This window comes from Balaenoptera acutorostrata, chromosome 16, assembly GCF_949987535.1.
Source record: "Balaenoptera acutorostrata chromosome 16, mBalAcu1.1, whole genome shotgun sequence".
In the NCBI taxonomy this organism is placed as follows: Eukaryota; Metazoa; Chordata; class Mammalia; order Artiodactyla; family Balaenopteridae; genus Balaenoptera; species Balaenoptera acutorostrata.
In genome coordinates, this window is record NC_080079.1 from 13,219,323 (window position 1) to 13,243,615 (window position 24,293).

At 37.0% G+C, this 24,293-nt stretch overlaps 1 protein-coding gene across 2 annotated transcripts in view; it reads left to right on the plus strand.

Moving 5' to 3' along the window:
* Positions 1-22,357, plus strand: part of RAB11FIP2 (RAB11 family interacting protein 2) — a 41,157-nt gene extending 18,800 nt beyond the window's left edge. Inside the window, exons 5-6 of one of the 2 annotated variants that reach the window (XR_009005681.1) lie at positions 12,173-12,218; positions 18,018-18,094. Coding sequence is in view for 1 of the 2 variants with exons in the window: in XM_007173168.2 (XP_007173230.1) it covers positions 12,173-12,218; positions 18,018-18,245 (274 nt within the window). In the remaining variant the exon portion in view is untranslated. Of the gene's footprint in view, positions 1-12,172; positions 12,219-18,017 lie in introns of both variants that reach the window. The other variant, XM_007173168.2, reaches the window with a different exon arrangement.
* The last annotated feature ends 1,936 nt before the right edge of the window (positions 22,358-24,293 follow it).

Consider the following 24,293-nt stretch of genomic DNA (forward strand, 5'->3'; position numbering starts at 1 on the left):
AGGCAGAGTGAACTGGGTTGAACACAGCATTTGCTGCGGGAAGCGAGAGGAACAGCTTGCTAGAAATTGGGAAATGCTTCTTCACGGAAGAGGCCTTTGAACTTTTGTTCCTGACCATTGAACATGATTTTTTACGTTGGGGAATGAGTAGATAGACAATTGTTTTAGTAAATAGCCAGAAAGCTTATTTTAAAAATTGTGAGATGCGTTTTGAAGGAATGTTTTATAAATTGTGACTGTGTACTATTATATCATTAGTTGTCTGCTAACTACTTAGTAATTTTACCATTGCTTTTCTAGTTGGAGCTATAGTCTTTGTCTGTCATTCCCTGCCTGGTAGGTTCCTGAGGAAGTATGTTTGCTATACTTTAGGCTACCAGGAGCCAATTAGTGAGTGCCCTGCAGCAGCTCTGCATTAAATATAACAACCTCTTTGTTATGGAGCCTGGTGTGGGAATGGGGGTATTCAGGTTAATCACATATTTTGTTTACTTGAGGTGTACAATATATTGTTTCATGTAGATTTTTTTCACTTTAAAAGAAATTAAATGCCCCAAATAAATTTAAAATGGAAATCATACCAAACGTAATTTAATATTTGATTCAGAAGGTATATTTGATTAACTACTTCTACCTGAGGATTTTTCAGTGTTACATGAAAGTATAAATATAGTAATAGAATATCTAAATACAGTAATAGTAGAATATCCTAAAGCGAGTATAGGATAGGTTTAAGAATTCAGGTTTAGGACTCAGGTCTGGATTTGAGTCTTTGGAATAGCTATATGACCTTACTTAGCCTTTCTAAGCCTCATTGTAAAATGGAATAACAGCCTTGGTGTTGTGGAAGAGATTAAATGATGTAAGGCATATAAAGTGCTGAAGGTAGGTTTGCCACATCGTGAACCTGGAAATGGTAGCTCTTGCTATGATCTTATTACAAAGCATCTACAGAATCTGTAACAATTGCTTTAAATAAGTTAAATGAAATTATTTACAAGTAACAATATATTCTCAACTTTAAAAACCGTAAATAAAAGAACTTAGGAGCTCATGTTTTTCACTGACTGATAAAGGACATACATTTGGTAGAAAACAATAAACTGGATAAAAGTTTTTTTCAAGATGTATGTTCAGTAATAATCTTTGATGAAATAAACTAAACCACATTGAAATTAAGTAAAAGTATTCCCTGTATTAAGTAGAAAATTTATTTTATGACTTTCAAGGCAAAGGTATTCTAATCAGTATTGCTATAAAATCCTGTGTTCAGAACTTATCGCATAGCACTAATAAGGACAGTGCAGGGTAAATATCTAAGCTGTGGCTTTACCTTAAAGCATGATGAGGTTTTCATAAACTCACATGACTTGAGTTCAAATTAAATTGTTCAAAACTATCATAGTAAGAAGGATAAATGCCGCTTACTAAAAACTCCTCAGAGTCCCCTTTGGGAAAAGGGTCCCTGCCCTTTAGTAGGCAGTAGTATATCCCTTCTAACCAAGGTTTAGAAGTTGGCGCTTTCATTTCTTTGTCAGTGAAAGTACACTCTTTTGTCTTTGTTTTTTAACCAAGAGTATAAGATTCTACTCGAGTAGTCTCCGAGCTCAATGTTCTGAGAGATAGTATAATGTACAGTTTCCAGTAAAATCATTGTACTTATCTGTTTTGGGGAGGGGGCTGGAGAGTGTATCTTTACACAAAACAGTAAATTCTTTTCTAGCAAAGTTTTATTAATTTTTTAGCCCTGTGAAACCAGCTCTTACTTGCCAAGAATGTTTTAAGGCTGGGCTTTTCAGCCTAGGGTGTAGCATGGCCAGAAATCCCCCAGTCACCCCAGCAGCTCTGCTTCCAAGGAGGATACACAGGAGTTTGGGGTTTGTGTCACCCAGTGGAGGGGCCCCAGGAAGTCTGGTTGCCTTGAGTGCCTCTCCTTGAAGGGTCTGCAGAGATGACAGGTTAAGGAAGCAGTTGCTTTCCAGCCAGGGGCCTCATTGCAGGGTGTCCTTGAACATTGGAGGCCTTCCTGGTGACCAGAGGGCACCAAGGCTTCTTTTCCAGAACTTGGCTTTGTCCTGGGTACAGAGCCAGCTTGTGGTACTTTTGGCCAAGGGTGTTGTGGGCCAACTTGCTTCGCCCCCCACCTTCCTGGAAGAGTTACCTCTGCCCAGGTTGTCCTCAACCTCTCCTCACGGGAAAAGGCTGATCAAGGATGCTGGGTTGGCCTTGATCGCAGACACAACCTGTGCTCCGTCAGGCCCTGTCAAGGGCCCTGGTGCCTTGTTCTCATCGCATCTGTCCAGTTTCACTGTTTGGCTTCCAAAGTAAACAGAACTTGCTTTCTACTCCCCTGTACCCTCAAATAGACTCTAGTGGATATATGGCAGACAGTGGACCAGGGCCTACTCAGAGCAACAGGATAATCACAACACAATTTCCCAGAGTGACAAGGTTCCTAAAGATTAAAGGAGAAAAGATTCTTTATCTATTAAGAGAAGCACAATTATGATAGGGAGTAAAACGTAAAAATCTACCTGAATTTTTAAGTCAAATTTGAGATGTCAAGGCAATTTTATGCTTGTTGTCCGATTTATTCTCATGGATCAGGGGTACTAAAGAGAACAAAGTTTGAGAAGCTTAGTTTTAAAGAAATGGAGAAATCTTGGAATTCATAGAGATTATGTTTGGAAATTTGGGAATTGTTTGATTGACTGTATTTTAAATAATCATTTCTTTTCTTCACCAGGAGAAAATAGTAAGTTAAACTTGATTGAACGTGATATTCTTGATGAAACATGCCTTAATTTCATGGATATCTTTCAGTCTTCAAGTTTTAGGACTTCTTCAACAGTATCGTCATTACCATTTCATGATGGAAAAGTAGCTAGGTCTGAATTTGCTGTCCATGATCTTTGGTGTCACTGACCACAATTTCCTAATTGTCTTGCCTACAAGATCTCATAAAAGATATCCTGTGAGAATAATAATAAGTAAATTACTGTTAATCCCCATAGACATTTATGAGTTAGGTTCTGTTTTGCCATCGCGGTATTAGTGTGCATGCCCAGTCCCAGGAGAGATAATGGAGTATTTTAATCTATAATAGCATTAATTTGATTTGGTACTCACTCACCTCCCCTCCCCCCCCCAAAAAAAACAGAAAGGAAAAAAGCAGTATTGAGTTGCACTGTGGCTCTTAAGCCCTATTTGCATGTGTAATAGACATAATTGAAATGTGCTAAAGGTTGAGTTTACTAGTGGAATCTCTCTTTGGACACTTCATTTTTTAGGGCTTTTATAAAAGGAATCATTAAGAACATTTCTTTAAACTCCTTTAACATTGAACCTCTATGGAATAAATGTTTTCAGGATTTACCAGAAAATTTTCAATTGAATCTGTATTGTGGTCAAATACCTAAACTGGTAGACCTGGTTGGTAAACTGGATAAACTGGCTAGTTGAATGGATTATATTAGAAGTCACCAATTTGAAACTTATTTCAATTCATATTGGCAGTTTTAAGTATCACAGTAATTCTTTCTGTCTTAAAAAGAATGGAAAAATATTCCATTAATATGCTGTCAGGTCTAGATAAAAGTGATCTTTGTTATTCAGAAAAACGATATCCTCTGCTCTTTGGGGACTTGATACCTTGTTGTCGAAACCTGTATTGACCTACTGTTGATTTACTCAGTCAGCTATTAGCCCAATTTTTATTAAGCACTGGCTGTTAATTTGTTCAGCATACATTTGTTAAGCATCTGCCATACCCTAGGTACTATGTCAGATGCTAGGACTGAAAAGATTGAGATATTCCTTCCTTTAAGCAGTTTGTAGTAGAAAGAGGTGGGGAGGCCAGGGATTAGGATAGATACCCAAAATGCAAACTTTAAAAAAAATTCATTTTTAGAGCAGTTTGAAATCACAGCAGAATTGAGCAGAAGGTATGAGATTTCCCATATACATCTAACCTGCGCACACATAGCCTCTCCCGTTAGCAGCATTCCCCACGAGAGTGGTACATTTGCTAAAATTGATGGACCTATGTTGACACGTCATAATTATACGTAGTCCATAGTTTACATTAGGGTTCACTCTTGGTGTGGTATATTCTGTGGCTTTTGACAAATGTATTAATATAATGGTGTGTGTTCATCTTTATAGTATCATACAGAGTATTTCTACTGCCCTAAAAATCTTTAGTGCTCTGCCTATTGACTGGTCCCTCCTCCCAAACCCTTGGAAACCACTGATGTTTTTACTGTCTCCATAGTTTTTGCCTTTCCAGAATGTCATATAGTTGGAATCATACAGTCTGTAGCCTTTTCAGATTGGCTTCTTTCACTAAGTAATATGCATTTAAGGTTCCTCCATGTCTTTTCATGGTTTGAGAGTTCATTCTTTTTTTAAGCACTGGATAATATTCCATTGTCTGGATGTACTAGTTTATTCATTTACCTACTGAAGGACATCTTGGGTGCTTGAAAGTTTTGGCAGTTATGAATAAAGCTTCTATAAACATTTGTGTGTAGGTTTTTGTGTGGACATAAATTTCAACTCCTTTGGGTAAATACCATGGAGTGCAATGGCTGGATCCTATGGTACAAGTTCCTGTTGCTCCATATCTTTGTCAGCATTAGGTGGTGTCAGTGTTGCGGATTTTGGCCATGGCAGTAGGTGTGTGGTGGTATCTCATTGTTTTAATTTGCTTTTCCTTGATAGCATATGATGTGGAACACCTTTTTATGCCTATTGCCATCTGTATATCTTTATATCTGTTGGGATCTTTGGCCCATTTTTAAATTGGATTTTTTTTTCTTATTGTTTACTTTTAAGAGTTCTTTGTATATTTTGGGTAACAGTCCTTTATCAGATATGTCTTTTTCATATATCTTCTCCCAGTCTGTGGCTTGTCTTTTCATTCTATTTAATAGTGTTTTTCGCACAGCAGAAATTTTTCATTTTAATGAAGTCCAGCTTATAAATTCTTTGTTTCGTGGATCCTGCCTTTGGTGTTGTATCTAAAAAATTATTACCATACCCAAGATCATCTACATTTTCTCTGTGTTATCTTCTAGGAGTTTTATAGTTTTGTGCTTTACATTTGGGTCTGTGATCAATTTTGAGTTGATTTTTATGTAAGGTCTGTATCTAGGTTCATATATCTGACATTGGAATAGCACCTCGTCATACGAAATATTCCATTTTAACTCTCTTTTAATCCTAATTCTTCGAAATAGGTGGTGAAATTTCTATTTCTTGATTAAAAATAAAATATGAAATTTAAAAAAAAATATGAAATTTAGAGCAATTTAATAGGTTGTACCTGGGTACTGGGTGGTGGGCAGTAAGTTTGGAAAGATAAATATAGTCAAGCCCAGTAGGCTTTGAAAGCCAGGCGAAGAAATTTTGTTATTGTTCCAGAGGAAGGTGGAGGCCAGAAGTTTTTTGACGGAAGAATAATGAGGTTAGACTTCAGCTTTAGAATGTCCTACCCAGCCATGTTGCATAGGCTGGATGGGGCAAAGGAGGAGTGACAGAGACTGCGAGGAGGCTGTCACAGTGGTCTGGGCTGTCAGTCCAGGTGGTCTTGTGGTCTCGTGAGCAGAAAGGTAGCTGTGAGAATGAGTAGTGAGGAAACGGTGAGAGACCCACGTCCAGAAGCTGAATGGCGAGAATCTGGCAGCTTGTTGATGAGGCTACAAGCTGGAGGCTGGAGTCAAGGGTGCCTCTGAGACTTCACCGTTGGTGACCAGGAGACTGGTTGTACCTGAAGGAAGAAAATCAGACAGAACTGATAGAAACGTCAAGATGATGACTGGTTTGGGAGAACTTTGAGGTAAGTTAAGTGCAGGTAAGATATCCAGTCTGAGACTTTAAACAGACATGTGTAAAGACGGTATTGCAAAGGATAAAGTGATTGTGGTTGAAGATTAAAGATTTAGCAGTCATCCGTCCATATAGTGGTGGCAGTTGAAGTAGTGATTTCCAAGATAGAGTGTAAAAAGAGGTTTGAAAACAGAACGTTAAGAAATAGCTAGTGTTTCCCACCTAGGGTGAAACGGGGAAGAAGACAGGTAATCAGAAACATAGGAGAAAATTTGGGCCACCACATATCACAGAGGGGGAGAGTCTCAGAAAGAACAGTCATCAAAGGGAGCTGAGAGGTTAAAGAGAATGAGGCTGTTACCTTAAGTAAAAGTCGTTTGTTGGCAGTGAGTATCGGTGGCGGGGGATGTGTTTCAGGTTATAACAGGTGAGGCAGTGAAGTAACGAAGACAGCGGGAGTTACTTGGGAGGGACCTGGGAGGGATTAGAGATTGGGCAAGATAAAAGTGGTGGAACATCTGAGGGGTAATGGCTATAAGTATGCTCTGGTGAGACGGGTGAGGAAATGCAAACAGGTTAGGAAACAACTGGGATGACAGCGGGGGCCCACAGAGCAGGTCTGATGGGGCGAGGGAGTGGGAGAATCGGAAGGTGAGGTGGATCAGGTGGAATTTCAGTTGTATGATGTCTTACTGTGAGTGATCGCATCCCACCTTATTGGTTGCTGTTCCTCAGTTGAGAGAAACTCCGTTTGTGAAGACGTGTTATAAATTGTAAGGCAGTGTATAAACGTGCAGTGGTAGTATTCAAATCCCAGCCACTTCGGTTATACCATTTCAAAACTGCAGTTTTTCTTTGGCTTCCTTCGTTTCTCGCCTATTTTAAATTATTAAGTGAATAGTTTTTGGCATTTATTATATATTCTTGTATCAGTTAAAGTCCTAGCAGGAGACAGATGACACACTCAAAACGAGTAATTGAAGAAAGTTGAGTGAAGATATCATTTATAGAGGGGTGGCCAGGGTTAGGACACCAAGGAAGGGATAGTAGAGCACTAGGGACCGGCAGTGTCTGGAAGGGGCTGCCATGCTTCGGTGTGAAGGAGCCGCTGCGGGGTACAGAAGCTACTGGTAAAGCTGCCGTGCCGCAGGGGGGCTGAAGAGGTTGGTAGGATGGGGCTGGAATAAATACCCTGTCTCCCCTTCTTTCTGTCCTCAGTCTCTTGCAGGTGCCTCCCAGTGGCAGAGCACAACTGGAAGCCAATGGGCAAGGGGACCCAGGCGATGCCCTTTCCAGAGATCAGCCTTCTGGGGTGCAGGGAGGGGCAGAATGGAGCAGGAGGGACAAACAGAAAAAAATTCAATACCTGTTGCTTTTCAGCCTTTGTTCTATCTCTTTAAGATTGTCTAAGTCTTGCACTTTTCTTAGTCATTCTGATTGGAAGAATCCTCAGGAAATTGTGTTGGCCTCCTTGAATCCAGCTGTCTCTGAGCTCCCAGTAGGACTGAGGACGTTGGAACCCCCATGTGGGAGAGGTGCAGTTCATGGCTAAAGAGCTTGGATGGTGGTCTTTGGCTGCTTGTCTGTGAATCCTGACTGACTCTGCCCCTTAGTAACTGTGTTACCTTGAGCAAGCTTCTTGACTTTGCTGTGCCTGTTTCCTCTTCTGTAATTCACATGGTAAGATTGTTCAAGGATTAAGTGGGTTAACATGCAAAGTCCTCCCCAAGGTGCTTGGTACCGTGGTTAAAGTCCAGTAATACCAGTCGTTGCTAGGCCGGTGTCATTACTCTCTGCCTTTGCTTCACTGTAAATGGTGTATTTTTCTTTTCCTCTTTTCAGACTTATTAAAGGTTTTGTATTATGTTATAGTTCTCAGTTTACACCCCTCCCCCTCAACTACATTTGTCACCAAAGTGAAGCTCCAGGTCTCCAGAGCCCACTCTGTCAGCTAAACAAGAAGATCAGTAGGATACTCTCCTTTGAAAAGAATTAATGTCCAAAGTTCTTCTGTGATAAAGTTATACTTATTTCCTGTACACCATAAGAAATTGAATGGTGTTTAAGAAAGTTACTCCTCCACTCCGCTTTCCTCTCTTTGCCCCCCCTCCCAGACAAGCAGGACACCTCCTGAATTTTGCAAATAACTTGAATTGACTTATTAAATACAAAATGAGTCAAGTTGTAGGCCAAAGTGGACTTAGCTTTATAATTCCAGCAGTAACAGGGCTTGGAAAGAGGTAGCATGGAAGATATAATAATAGTTGTTTTTAAATGCCTTGGAAAGAACTTCAGGTGTTGTTACGTGACTTCTCCTTGAAAGATTTAAAATCCTAGAGCCAGGAATTTACACAGTTTGCATTGTCTTATACTGACAAGGCAGCTAGTTAATCAGTTTTAATAGATCTTTGTTCTTCTGTGGGCTTTTTTTTTTTTTTTTGTCATGACGGACTTTTTCACTGTTGATAGTCTCTTCCCTTTCTTAGGTATTCTTGCTTCAAAAGAGAGCAAAAAGTTTTAAAAAGAGAAAAGGAAGGACATAGAAGAAAACTCTGATCACTGACAAATGCTTTAGTGATTTCTGTAGTGGTCAGTTTTATCACTTTATAAATGTTGGTTTGCTTTTCTGGCTGATCTGTGGAAGACTAGTCCACAGCAGAAATTGAAGGACAGTTTCAAGTTTCACCAATTTACTTACTCAGTATTTATCCTGACTTCAAAGTAAATTAATGTGACGTTATTGAAGAGATACTAATGATTCCTTGAAATACATTTGAGTACTGTTAATTTTAAAATTTAGAGTTTACCAGGAAAAATTCTTTAAAATTTGGAAATATCACAAGGTAAAAAATAAGCTTTTATTAAACCTAAAAACTTCAGAATGTTAAGGTAAGGCATTTTATTAGTTTAAACTATTTTAAAAAATATGAATTAAAAAATATTTTTATCGGTCTCAAAGTTACTTTAAAATCCTCTGCTGCCACCAAACTCTTTCAGTTCTGATTTCAAAAATTAATTTTTTTGAATTCTGAAGTTTAAATTTGTGTAGACTTTTTCAGTGTGAGCATGTCTGTAAGTTTATTTTTATACCTGATTAAAAACACCGTTTTCCTTTACCTGTCAGCAACTCAGTTGAGCAGACTACGTTATTCAGTATCTTGTCTGACATGAGGAAGCAGTCCAAAAAGAAAGATAGCACAAATTGGTGCCACACTTCGATAGAGACATTTTTCCCCAAGCTAATTCATCCAGTTCAGTTACCTCTTTTTTCCCACTTAAGGACAGATCAAAAAAAGCAGCTGTGAATGACTGAGTTGGTCATGTATTTGACACGTCAGTTTGTGAGTATAAAGCCGAACACAGGGGAGGGGTTCTGCCTTTAGATTCCAGACAATGGCCAGTACCAGAGCCCTGGCCTCAGATCGCAGCACTGGGCTGCTGGAGAGTGTGGGCGAGCTTAGGTTACACTCAGGGTCAGTGGCAAAGAGCTGGGGCTCGCTGTGCTCCATACCTCCTTCCCTTACAGTTGTGACCATTCTTGAGAATTCTCAGACACTTTGCAGGTTGTCACTGAGTTTCACTTTAGTCCCACAGGCTAAAGCCGTTGGATAGTACATATGGTTAGGTTTGTGATTTTGATAAAATTTTTGTCCTAAATGTCTGTTCCTTCAAAACTCTTATTATAATAAATATAATACCAGCATTTCTATTTCTCAGTTCAATAATTTCTTCCTGAGACATATAATGAAATTTATACAGTCATAATACTGTTTACTCTTCAAGGATGTGATAGGATAGATAATGAAACATCTAAATAACATTTATGAAAGATTAAATTTGTCAAAAATGGCCTATTGCTCTATGGACCCGCTCTAAGAGCCTCATCTTCTGCATGACAGCCCTTCAAGGGCTCCTTCCCATCCTGCTGCCTGCGTGCCAGGCTCCTCCGTGTCCTGCAGTGGCGCTGCTGTCCGGCAGCCCCAGACAGCATGTGTCTTCAGAGGCCTCTTTCTCTGGCCTGCCTAACCTAACCGTCATGTCATTTTAAGTTCTACTTTTTCCTTGACTTAGTAGACCTTCCTTGACTAATGCTGCGATGGAACGTTTCCTTCCTCCGGGTGGTCTAAGAATTTAACTCTCAGGAGTGCTCTTGCCCTGCAAGGGCACCTCTCCTGTGTGCTTACTCAAAACATCGGATTAATCCACGTGTCCTGTGTGTGCAGGGCTTCAGCAGTGCGGCCTGTGCTCACTAGGTAGATCTATGAGCAGAACACAGGGCTAGGACTGTGTCACCTCCAACACTCACCCACTGGACGACCTCACACAAGCTACCTAACCTCTCTGTGATTCATTTCCTTCTTTTGAAAATGAAGATCATACCTACCTTAAGGGTTGTGAAGATTAAATGAGTTAATTTTGGTAAAGTGCTTAGCACAGTATCTGGCACTTTCTAAGTGCTATGCAGATGTTTATTAAATAAAATAATTTACTGAACATGTTCTGTCCGTTAACCACTGTGCTGAGTGCTTTACATGTGGTCAACTCATTTAATCTTCCCAGTCTTACATGGTAGATCCTGTTACCATCCGCATTTTACAGAGGAGGGAACCCAGACACACTCAAAGGCAAGTAAGTAGAGGGCAGAACCAGGATTTGAGTTCACACCACCTGGTTCCAGGGCCCCCTCAAGCACTTCTCTGCCTGTAACCAGTACGGTGTGCCGTTACACTGAATGTAAATCAGTTTGTCCTCGAGAATGTCACAGTCGGATGGAGAGAGAGGCAGCAGAATGCGTTTCTTGACCTATTAGAGAGCAACGTGCTGTGAGATCACGGGGCAAGGAGAGATTAGTCCCACTGGTCCCTGATGTTGACGTCCTTGGACTGAAACTCAGGGAGGCTGGGAACCGTGCGTGTTATCAGCTGCTCCCCCGGCACTCTAGGCCTAGGGGTACCACAGGATAATGTATTTTGGGTTTGTATTTGTTTTCCTTTAAGCCACTTTTCTGTCAGGCTTTTGAGACTTTGCCGGTACAGTGACTCTAGTCTGGGACCATACAGAACACCATAAACACGGTGAGGTACAGGGAATGAGAAAATGTGTCGGCCGAGTCGGCCTGTAAATGGTGCATCGTAGGTATTTAAAACATGTTTCAATCTTCCCTACCATGTCACCCAGCTCTACTGAAGTACCAAATTTATCCACAGGAGTTCTAGGTAGAAAAGGTCAGCAACCGGTTCTGGAAGCTAGTACTACAAATCTTAGTCATAACAAATGAAACCTTGGATATGTGAGAAATTCTCTTGAGGTGGTTGTACATGCCTGCATGCCCTGTAGGTTTACAGCTGGGGATATGTACTTGTAATAATAGGTACTTCTCAGTGTCCAGACTTTTTGTGCATACAGTCAAAAGTTTTAAAAGTGAATTTCTTCAAAGGATTCCAGTTATTTGGCTGATAAAGCACAGATAATGAAAAAATATATTTTACAGTTAAGTCTTTTTTTTTGGAATAAAAAGGTTCCTAGGACAGTAATGCTTTGTAGAGGTTCTAATGGCTAATACTCTTAAGTGCCGGGTAAAAATTAAACTTGAATAGCAACGATGAAATATTTACTCACCAGATGGCTTTGAAGTTTAGCTTCTTTTTGGTTCCAGTCGCCTTCCTAATGGACATGTTTCAGAGAAGAAAACGATTATAGCATTCAGCTGTGATGTTTTCGTCCTGTGTGCATGCAAGAAATCCATTTTGTTTTGGTCCATTTGGGTATTTAAATTTTGAAGACCAGCTACTTAGAAATTCATTAATGACAGAAATGGTTCACACAGCTCCGAATTCATTCTCCTTGATAGGATAACATTTAAAGGTTAATTTTTCTAATACCTATAGAAATAATTGTTTTAAAAGATTGCTTCAACTCTTTTAGTCTACAGTCTTCCTAACCTAAATTTATTTAAGTCTCTATAGTTCTATATCAGAAGGCCTAAGGTAAGTGGGTGTGTGTATATAAAATGAATAATAACATTATAGAATTTAATTTTATAAAATATCTCACCAGGTAAAATCGCTTATATTTAAAGATGTTTAGAAACTACATGTTAGAGGTATAGTTCTTCAGTTCTAATAATACTGAAGGGTTTTCCTTCAAAGTTGAAAATTGTAGCTGCTTTAGATTGTTTAGTAAATATTGTTTTTCTTTTACATCCTGGATTAAATTTCACTCAGGTAATATAGGAGTTTAGAAATTGTTATTGCAATGTTGGTTAAAATGTTCTGTTTTTATGTTTCCTCCCACGTGTACTATGATACGCTTTTAACATTTATGTTTGTCTTTTATTGCTCAGTTTTCATATGAATCCGACAAGTAATGAAGACCTCAGGAAAATCCCGGTAAGTTGCAGAGGGGGTTAGAGAATTACCAAAAACCAAGCCACAAGCTGTCTTTCTGTCTGGGGCACATTTCTAAAAAGGCCTCTGTCTCCTTGAATCCCTCAGTTACCCACAGATTATAGCTTAGTGTGATGATTTAGGGAGAAAGAAAAAAAGCAAAATTCAAACTTTATCTTTAATATACCATAGGGTGTGACTTATGTATGATCTATGGAAGTGTATGCAAACATTATAGTTATAATTGAAGCCAATTTAGAATATACAGATTTTGTTTGCAGACTGTTTAAAAATCGATATGAAAGCTGTATGTCAGGTCAACATTATAGTTGTGAAATAAGAGCATGTGGAGAAAGCTAGCATTTTGTTACTGTTGTTGTAAATCATGTTGAGGGGAGAATAAACCTGCTTGTGAACATTTAACAGTAGGAAGAGCTTCCTGGCCAGAGACCCATCTAACCAGGAGTGTGTGTGAAAGATCCTTTAGGACACTTACCTTCCAAGTCAGAACAAAACCAAATATATTAACAGGCTTCGTAGCGACCAGCTAAATTAACTCACATATTTTGCAAGGATTATTCAGATATCTTAACTTCATTTCGTTGTTATTTGAAGTCCGGTTTTCGACCTCTGTTCCGAGTTTCAGTACGTCTTCAGTCTATTCTAAATACTATACTAAGCCTAGAGAGAATAAGTTGCTTTACAAAAATATGGTCACATGTCTTGGTAGGAAACTAAATTCTCACTGAATAACAGAAATAGAGCCTTTATTCCAAGAGGCTGGTGGTTGCTGTTTGAACCATCTGTCCTTAATGTGTGTGATCCAGATGTATAATAAGAATTTTTCAAAGCAATAACATATCACAGTCTTCTATGGTGTGATAGGCTGAGAAGAAACCATGGTGTTGTGTAAACCATTCTAAATGCAGTCATTTGTCTTTAAAATGGTAGAAAACATTAAGAGGCAGAGGACTTTGTACTGTGTTTTTGCTGTTTTAATGTACATGATGTGTACGTTTTGATGTTTCATAAATACTCAAGTCTTTATATTATGGCAGACTGGCGAGAAACGTCAGAATATATGAAGTCAGCCTTTGATCAGATAGTAAAATGAATTCTATCAGGCGGTTACTTAATCTCAAACAAAATGCGACATCAAAAAATCGATTTAATGTGCAGCTATTGTTTATTAAGTAACCTTAATTACAATTTCTATGTGCTTGTAAATGTACTTTTCCAAATCTTGTAATTTATTGCTGTAAAAGCATCCTTAGAATTCTTTAAAGAAATAAAATGTGAAAATTGTTTTAGTTAAGGGATTTAAAGGTGATAAAAGAATCCTTGATGTGTGATTATTTTTCTCTGGAATACTAACTATTCTAAATGACAGTTAAAGGATTACTAGGTGTTGTTAATTTACTGCAAGATACAATTAAGAGGAGAAAGCTCATCCTCATACTGATCGCTATTGAAAAAAAGTATTTGAACAAGTTTTATGTTGAAGATTATAAGATGTTTGAAGTAATTTACGTTAAGTTCTTCAATAATAGCTGTCCACCAAGTTATATTTTTTTCCCCTTCTGAACATAGTATTTTGTAATTAAGTTTGTATGTCTTATATGCTAGTGCCAACACCTGTCTGTGAAAGCAGTGTTTAAACAGGAGCAGTAGCCAGTTGAAAGGGCAGTGTGAGCTCTTTAAGGCCTAATTAAGAACTGAAAGGGAGATGAAGGGAGTAGCACAAAAGATGTGAAAGTAGCTGAGATGATATTCCCAGAGCAAAGTTCCTCATTAGAACAATAATGAGATGATCAGAGAATGCCAAGCCTTCATCTTATCTCTCTCTCTCTCCTCTAGTTGCCTTGGATGTCAGTTAGTACCCCACCAATATTTGGTTACCAGGACAACCTTTCTTTAAATCTTCAGTTATTTTGAGTCTTGATAATTTGCTTTTGTTGAAATTTAAATATTGTAAAAAATATACATTTCCTAGTTTAAAAGGCTAGACTGTGAGTAAAGTAAAAATAGATCACTAGTAATTCTCAAAGTATTTTGCACAACTGTTATTTAAAATTCCAGTTAGACAACTTAATGTAATAATTCTGTTCACTCACCCAACTCTTATTTTCTTATATCTGCATATGGAAATTTTTAACAGAGTTTGGGTAGGAATGAAAAAGGATTGGTTATGAAAGGGGAAGAGAGAAGAAAAATTTACATTAAATTTCAATATAAGAAGACATCTTAAAAACATATGTGCCATCTATATCGAGTGCTAGAGGAAAAACTATTGAGTACTTAGGAGTCCCATGTTAGGTTATTTGAGTCTTTACCAGTTTGGAGATTTCTCAATTTTAGTTTTTCCAAGAATAGTATTAAAAGTATCTTTTGAAAAAATAATTCATTTTTATATTTGCCTGAGAGTTTTCCTCTTTAAGCAAAATAATTTTTGTGACTAGAAAATATTTTAATTTCCTACTGTATTAGTTAATATTAATCTTTATTTTATTTGGAATTATATCAACAAACAGAAGGATAGATGTATTTATTGAGTATATTAGTCAATTTAAGAATCTTATGCCTAAAATTAGAAGGTTTACATGATTTTCAAATATGGGATAAAATCTGGAACTAAGCATAAAACTGTTTTTAATTATTTTATATTCTTTTCCAGAATATAGTTTATAGTACATGTGTTTCTAAGATTTTTTTTGCATAAAAACTCGATGCAGAAATTTGGGGTAAATTTTTCACATAAAAGGACAAATGGAAAATTTATTGAAAAGGTCAGAACTGTATTTCCAAGAAATCTGTTTATCCATAAGTATTAGATGGTTGCGAGGGGGAAAAATAAGCCAAATAATGGATTTGTATATCCTAGATTATGGCTTATATCTTAAGTGTTGAACAATATTGTGGGATAATAATTGATTATTTTGAGAGATTAAATTTTAGATTGATTTGTATCATGGCATTAAATTAAACCCCTTATGTCAAAATAAGAAGTTTTTGACATGTCTTCCATCCTCATTGTCTGTAGAGAAATGTTAAAAAATTATTTTAACTGCATTCTGTGGTAGCACTGGTGTAGTGTTAAATGTAACAATATAAATGATTTTCTAACTGCATATTATCACTTAATTAGTTTGGAGAAATCAGCTCATATATGTATAATTTGATTAAGAGAGGCCCAGTCTGATGCTATTATTATGTTAAATTAAGAAAAAAAGTAAAACAATCAATTGGTAATGAATCCCATTTAGTTTAATTTCATTAATCCCTGCAGTTCTCACAAGAACTGCTATTTTTCAGTAAATATTGTATTAGAAAAATGAAATCACATTAGTTGGACATAATCACTTTTTTAGAATGCGGTTCTGAAAAACCTCTTTGCCGACCAGGAAATGTTAGAGTTGAAAGGGACCTTAGAGAACATCTCATTTATCAGAGAAGGAAAGTGAGACTTAGGTGGGTTTCTGTCTCAAATTTGTGCAGAGTTACTTAGGTTAAAGTAAGAAACTTTAGCTTATTTTTAATTGATGTTTAAAATGTACTTAGCTCTATGGTATGTCTTATCTTTTCTACAGAAACCTGCTGAGTATAATAAATGTCAATAGGAATGTGTTTAGGAAAATCTAAGTTTTGTATCTCTAGACTACTTATGACCAATTAAACTAGTAAATAGGTGTGTATATTTATTCTAACAAAAAGTTAATTGATCTGAAAGAGAAGAGAATAAAAAGTAAACCAACACATATCTCCAGAATTGTCCTTTAATTGTCGTAAAGCAATATTCTGAAATGTTTTGGGGGACAAAGGTAATCTAATTCATAAAGTTGTATCTATACCCAGTTTCTAATGGTAAAATAAGTCATTTTTAAACTTCCTTTTAGCATCCTCTCTATTCTGTTAGTCTAGTAGAGGCTCCTCCTAACTTTTGTCTTTACTATTTAAATAGCTTTGTAACTAATCGCATAGCTTTGTAACTAATCGTGGTCCCTCTAAATGATCTTACCCACTGCTGCCATTTTCCTAAAGCTTAGCTTTAATCATCTTTCCTCTGTTTAGAAACCTTCAGTGGGCTTTCTGTTTCCCATAACACTAAGTGTGATAGCATCAGACATCCCTGATGGTCTGTTTGGAACCCACTGTTTCAGCCTCTCTCTCTGTGCCCTGCCCTGAACCTTATTTCCCAGCCGTACTCCACTGATCACCTTTATTGGCCACTGTGCCTTGAACCTTGCTTCCTCCTTTGAACAAGCAGAGCCACTGCCTGAGATGCCCATTACGCATTTCTGCCTGGCAAAATCTTTGAAGGCCTAGTGCAAGCTATATCTTCTGTGCAAAACCTGAGAGATTCTATGGATTGGAGAAGTTTTCAGCCAGGAATATTGTTTTGCCTTTATCCTAGAGAAGGGAGTGTGCTTGGGTAACACAAACATCAAATTGGTATCTGTGCTCTAGCTTGTTTCTCTGGTGCAGCAAAGTCATGGGGCCTGGGGACGAGGGGATAAAAAGTTACACTTTGGCTTTACTGATGAAAACTCCTGGATGCATAGCAAATTAAAATAGATCCTGAAAATGAATACAGACAAATTTAATTCTTATGACAAAAAAGGAAAAAAAAGACCTTTCTACGTTCACCAGTCCTCGTTCTCCGTCCTCCTCTGAATAGATTAGATACTATTAGTCCTTAAGAGCAAGGGCAATTTCCTCAGTATTTTAGTATATTTTCTTTAAAGCCAAATGGAAATGTTTGGAAAGAAAGTGATGAAAACCATTTTAAGTTGTTGAATGTAGTGATAGAACTATATATAAGAAGGCATAAAGATTGCTACTTTATATTTTGGCATTATATTTTACATAATGAAACATCTAAATATGCACTTTAAATAGATGATGTTACAGTGCCTTTTTGATTAAATTTCTGAGAAATATTTTTCTTTTAATATTAGAATGCTTTGTAATGAAAATGAATTGAGTCAATGCCTTTTTTTTGGTTTATGTTTGTACCTTTGTGTTAAGAGAATTTTCACCAATAGAATAAGGTTAAACAAAATAAAGTAAGTGAAATGGGAGAGAATGCAGATATACTAATCTTAAGTGTTAGCATGACTGTAGTTGAACTCTTGAGTTTCCTGACAACCAAGGCAAAAAGGGAAATAAAATAAATTGTATAGGTATTAGTACTAGGAGGAGAAAATAGACTAGTTACTCAGAGGAGAAAAGGTTCTATTTGCCTATAAGTTAAAAGAGTAGTTACTCCCATGGAGCTTCTTATAAGGGATGCTCATGGATTTAATTCTGAATGCCATCAACATTTCATAGCAAACTGGAGAGGCAGAGTTGATATTGCTGTTTCTTGTTACCATCTTCAATAAAAAGGCAAAGGCATAACATTAAACTATAGTTCAGAGGAAGCAATTCCACGAGGACTAGACTAATATCCAAATGTATAGTTTTCAATAGCTTCTAATATTTCCTAAAGTTAATTCTTGCAGATCTTTTGATTTTGTCTATTTTAATTATGTTTATTATTGAACATTTTATCTCTTAACTGAATCTTAAATTACATGGTCAGTTTCTTATATTTAAGAATTTAGAGTTGTGATCAAGGCTTTGGTGCATCTGCTTTAAGTCCCTTCCTCAGAACTGGCTAGCCATTCTGTGAACTGTCACATTGGTTCTAGCCAAGGATAGAGAAAAGTTTGATGAGGGTTTGAAACAGTTGAACTTCAAAATAACTCATAATTTGCCCCTGATGTGCTATCTATTAAAGTGACCGTCTTTATCCTATTCTAGGACAGCAACCCTTTTGATGCCACTGCAGGCTATCGTAGTCTGACCTACGAGGAGGTACTACAGGAGCTGGTAAAACACAAAGAGCTCCTTAGGAGGAAAGACTCCCACATCCGGGAGCTGGAGGACTACATCGACAACCTCCTTGTAAGGGTAATGGAGGAAACGCCCAGTATTCTCAGAGTGCCATACGAACCATCCAGGAAAGCTGGCAAATTCTCCAATAGTTAATAAGCCAATGGTACTGCGTTTATAATTGGGGAAAAAAGAAAGGAAGAAAGAGAGAGAAAAAATAGAAGAAAAGCTTGTTACTGAGAGAGACCACACTATCAGGTTTTGTTACATACTCTCCTTCATTGTGAAGAATTGTTTCACCTGTAAATATTAGCAGGGACTATCAAGAGTGACCTTTGAAGTGAGCTAAATAATTTAAACCTTTCAAGTGAAAATGGGCCAGATTCTCGTGAACAAGCAGTTCCTTAGGATTCACTTAGGTGCTGGTGCCGGCCCACTAATCTGCCCATAGGCCTAGAAGTATCTCCAGAGGTACATGACTTATTCCTCAGGAACAGGTTTCTCATCAAGCAGAATTGATACTGTGGTTGGTTTCTCAGAAGTCAATTTGTACAGATTAAGCTGCAGGAATACTGCTCATTATAAACACTACTAAAAAAAAAGTTCATATTTTATATACATATATGTACATGAATAATCTGTTCATGTATCTTTGTATATAAAATACATGCATATACCTCATATATACATGTGTTTTTAGAACATTTAAAGACAACTGGTTGCCTCTAAAATTAGGATACCAATTAGGATTTCTTAATTTGAAAATATATGTGTGCTCTATCAATGCAAAACAAATCATCATTGCTACTATGATGGTTTGTTACACAGAAGCTGCTTCAAATCACTCTTGACTATGTGAACCTTGGTTTCAAAATAAGCTGCTACTATATATTATTCCAGCATCAAATCTTTTCTCTTTTTCCAAAAGTAATGATCTAAAGCCCCTTTTTAAAGAACGATGTATTTTAGGAAACTTCATTAACTTTGCAACAGCATGAATTTCTTGAATTAATTTTTTATCTTAATATTTGAGTTTTGTTTGAGCTATAAGCAGAAGATAAGCAAACGTGATTTGTTGAGATTCTGAATGTCTTTAAAATATTCAGTACTAGCAAAGAAAATATTAGGGAGTTATATCTGAAGATAATTTGGAGGGGGGTGGAAAGTAGGTGATCATTCTGATGCCTGATAATCCAAAGCAATGAACAAATTCTAGGAATGAAGAATTAGGCTTGGTTTCAAGTTACATAAATAATGGAACAGATGGTTGCATTTGGTTTCTGAACCAAAATAAGAGTTACTAAAGGAGGGGTGAGTTTTTAGAATAGATCTTTACTAGCACGACATTTTACACTATTCTACAGCCACCCTGGAAGAATAAATCAGTATCACAAAATTGTGTCAGCTTTGTTTTTAAGTCTGCTCCCCAAAAATGTTGACTACTCTCATGAATTTTCTTTATATATTTGTACAAAATTAGTCTTTAAAGTGAAAATGATATAAAAATATTACTAATCATCTGATTTTTTAACTTTAAAAGTCTGAAATACATACTATGAAATACTGAATCTGTGTTTTCCAAAGGAAATTTAAGATGAAAAATTCACCTGTATATGGAGACATATATTCCCCAATCTTTGCATTTCTGTCTAATATTTATCTCTACTAAGACTTCATTGAGAATTAAATACAAAGCACATATAATAGTTTTGCTCAGTTTAATATTTTGAATCAGATAATACTTGGCCAAGCTTATATTCACAAGCTAAAATCCCGTATTATTTGTATTTTTCTGAGTTTCTTCAGTTTTTCTATGAGAGCATAAATTTTGAAATTCTGAAAATTCTTCTGAAATACAAAAAATTAAATAATTTTTAATAGGAGACAAGGAAAAATAGCTTTCACCAACTTTTCCCTCCACTTCTAAATTTCTGTAATAAACCTCACAATCTGGTATAGAATTTTATTTTCCCATTTGAGGTCTTGGTAGTTCTTTTTAATATGGTGCTGTTTTTAGTTAACATTTATTAAATGTTGCACAGTTCTTAGTATTTGTTTTTTTCTGTTGTTAGTATAACTGAGGCTCTTCTTATACTTTTAAAAGTACTAAAATCCACATGTTTGCAGTATTATGACATTATCTGCAGATATTTTAATATGCTTTGGCCAAATTTACTCTTTATAGAATGAACCACGATGCCCGTGTTGTACTGGGGATATGTTTTATGTAAATAGAGCTCATGAAAAAGTATGGTTAAGGGACTGCCATTCTTTTTATGAGGAAATTCATTTTTAAGGAGGATTCTTTGCCTGTATAAAAACTGTTAAGGATTAGGCTTATCCATACGTTAATGATTTGGTTATAACTGCATCAATATTTTCATCTTTAATTCTGAGACAAGAATTGTATTGAAAACTGAATCTGCATTTATCACTGCCCGAAATGTTCTGTTCCGATGTTTATGAACTTTCTTTCACTCGTGACCTGGAATCAAACTGACTATATATATATTTTCATAATCGATCGGTCAATATAAGGAACTAAAAACAAAAAGTAAAAATGAGTTCCTAAGTAAACATAACAGTGTTTCCTGTGTTTGTGGGCAGAAGTGCAAATAGAGTAGTTTTAATTTTCAGCGTTGTAGAAAAAAAGGCCAAAAGATCACATTAGTTTATTTTTGCAAACTATAACTTTTAAGTATTCTAATGGTATATTTTGTTAGTAACTTAGACAAGGAAATAAAACATGTACTCATTAAATAATGTGCAGCACAATAGACTTATAGACAGAGTTTACTTTTGCTTTTACGCTTAAAAAAGGCATGCTCAAAAATATTTCCACCAATAAGAGGATTTTTTTAAATTGCAGAGTTTATAATAGTCTCAAACCTGTCTTAAGCTAACATACTTCTGTTACATAATTAGAAATATTTCTGCCAATATTTTTAAAACAGTATAGTTTTACAACCAGCTCCCCTCCCAGTTCTAAAATTCAGCTTCAAAGTATTGAACATGACTGTCCTACCACTTAGGCTTCAAGTTCATTTATTAAATACCAGGGAATAAATCTTAGAATTGTATATAAAATGATGTGTCACCCATTCACGAAAAATATTTAAGTATTGCTTTTTGCTGCTGTATTCTGCATTGAGCCTAGTTTTGCCATCCTCCCATGAATGTAGTATTATCCATAGATTGTACATAACTACGTCTATTGCTTTTAGCAGTAAGTGAAGATTTTGTTGTAATTTTCCGGCTGTGAAAATGTTGCCTGTATTTAAAGGGTTTCATGAATGGAAACCTAAGTAAAACTCAGCTCGCTAGTGACAGACTTGCTTTCCTCACATCCTTCACCAACTCCTCCACCCTCACACCCCACTGCCTACCATCCCCATAAGGGTGCTTATTCTTTAGCAAGGAGAATCTCAAAAAAAAGAAGAATTGCTGTCTTTAATATATCTAGAAATTGTTACACTAGAACTTTTTTTTCCTCTTAGGTTTTTAGGAAAAGCAGCCTACCTTGGATTTGTAAAACAAGGTGAAACTTTCTGATGTCTGTGTGCCCATATGTCTTATAGATATGGTTGGTGTCACTTGTGTGTGTGTAAATGAAATATGAAGCATGCTCATTCCCTCGATCTCTTTGAAGTAAAAGGGAAAGGATCGCAGTGCTGCTGGTTCATGATTGTACCTGGAAGGGTCTGTCAGCACACACTGAAAGCCCCCATTCTCCCAGATTTGTAAGTTTAATAATCCAGATGCAATCATTAGAGGTATTTAATATGCAATAGGTAGCATCTTAACTAATTAATCTGCATAAGAAGGGTTTTCTGGTGTATTTAATAAGAAGTGTAGAAGCTCTTCAAGCATTAAACTGGAGTTGACATTTTATTTCATTTATTTTCCATGTCAAAAAATACACTCTTACAATGGAATTGAAGTCTGTAACAAATGATACATTTGGCCTGTCAATCTTCGATCTTAGGGGTGGTTTGATTTTGAGGTACAAAAAAAAATGCTGCAGATCTAGAAATGTATATATTTAGCAGGTATTTGAAAGATACAAGCGTTATTTATAACTGAAGAGTATTACACTTAGTAAAATGCTCTAGTAACTTGTATACATTTTTGCAGGTACAAACTCCAAAGTATGTAAGCATTATGTAACATGACAGTTGTATAATTTATGTAATCTGATGGATGCATGAATCAGAATTTTTATATATGATTATTGGTTTATTATAGTTGATTAAAATGTTTAATCTTAATTTGGTTGTCATAACTTCTTATCACAGATAAAACAGCATGAATATTCATTTGTACATGCGCCCTCCTTGTCTTTTAAAAATACAGTAGGATGCCTCTTATTATTTGATATATGGCAGCAAGTATTCTGTAAGACCTACAGACTCACTTCCTATGAAAATAGTTTTGGGAAGTAAGGTTTAGCGTGGACACTGTTTAGCAGCCCTTTGTGTATAAGATGTCCCCTCACAGGGACAGAACTTACTGTTTGGTAGCAAATTACATCTGCGTATTTATACAGAGGCTAAGACCTATGCTGAGTGCTTTCTCTTTATGTGTTATTTCATTTATTCTTCACAACAGCCCTCTACGGTAAGGACTGTACAAGCTTTCAGAGGAAATTGAAGACAGCTAACAAAACAGCTATTTGTGGAACTCAAGAGTAGAGTAGAGTTGGCAAAGCCATGGCATTTCTCACTACTTGTTAGTGTCCAGCTCATGGCAGAGACCACTAATTCATGCCACTTCCAGCCCTCTGAGCCTGCAGTCCAGGTATATGCCTGTCCGTCCCAGACGCTGTCTGAGGGAAGCAGGAATCTAAGGGCCTGGGACGATGGTGTGGGTGTGGGTGTGGGTGTGGCAGAGTGTTAAGCAGTTGTATTATTCTAGATTATGAGACGTGATCCACACGTAGTGGTCCTGAAGGTAAGTCATACACTCTTGGAACAAGGGAGTTCTCTGCAGACCAGAACACCTTCCTGGTCCTTAATTGCCCTCAATTTTAGAGGCCCATTTATTGTATCTTTTTACTTCCCCTGGTATTTCTCTGGATTGTTCCCCTTTCTGCCTATCTGCAGCACACACGTTTATTTTTTCTTAGTCTACTGAGACAGAGATATTTGAGGTAATTTGAGAGTAGAGAGTTATTATTCTGTTAAAGTGGCTGTTTTCCACATAGGTTTGTTCTAATGCCGTGCCTCTCTCAGAAAGGCCAGATGGAAGTGAAAGCGAGGCCAGGGTTGCTAAACCCGATCATCTCAGAGACTGAAAATATAGATTTAATGTGAAATATGATTTCCACGTGTTAGCAACTGATTCTTTAAAAAAACAAACAAACAAAAAACCCACAAAACCGCAGGCCACTAGTGCGCAGTCTTTTCCGTAGTCAGTGTTTCTCATGTACCATCATCGTCATCATCATCAGAACAGTGCAGAGTGTAGTTGTTTACTTCCCCCACAGACGATCTTGTGTTTAATCAAAACCTGACTTGGCCAAGGGGTGTGCGGGGCATGTGTGATGTGTAAGACGGAATTACAGCTCAAGACTCCTGGGAGGGAGGGGGGAGAGGATAGGGAGTAAGTATTCAGTGACTCTAGAGTTTCAGTTATGTAAGATGAGTAAGTTCTAGAGGTCTGCTGTGCAACATGGTGCCTACAGTTAACGATACTGTATTGTGCATGTAAAAATCTGTTACGAGGGTAGAGCTCGTTTGAAATGTTCTGACAGCAGTAAAGAAAAAGCCTTTCCCAGGTAGGCCTGCCCCTGAGCCTGGCAGTGTAGATGCTTTTCAGAGGGAGAACAGCACAGTGAATCTGAGCTACAGCCCGAGGGCCACCGCTCTGGTGTTTAGAGCCTTTTAGAATGTTATCTAGTATCTGATACATACCCTTTTGTGGTAATTATGATTTTTCAGTATCTTATTTATGACGGTCTTGCCTTTTGGTAAAAAACTGTATAAAAACTATTAGTGTCCCAAAGATCAGTTTAGCACTTAATACTGTCCTGTGTTAAGGTCACATCACGTATGGTATGTGACAACTTCCAGTCATCTAAAGTCAATGTGGTGTTTGTGTGTGTGTGTGTGTGTGTGTGTGTGTGTGTGTGTGTTTAGGGTATAAAATACATATTTCAATTGAAATATAATGGTCATGGATTCCGTAGTTTCTTTGATTTTGTAC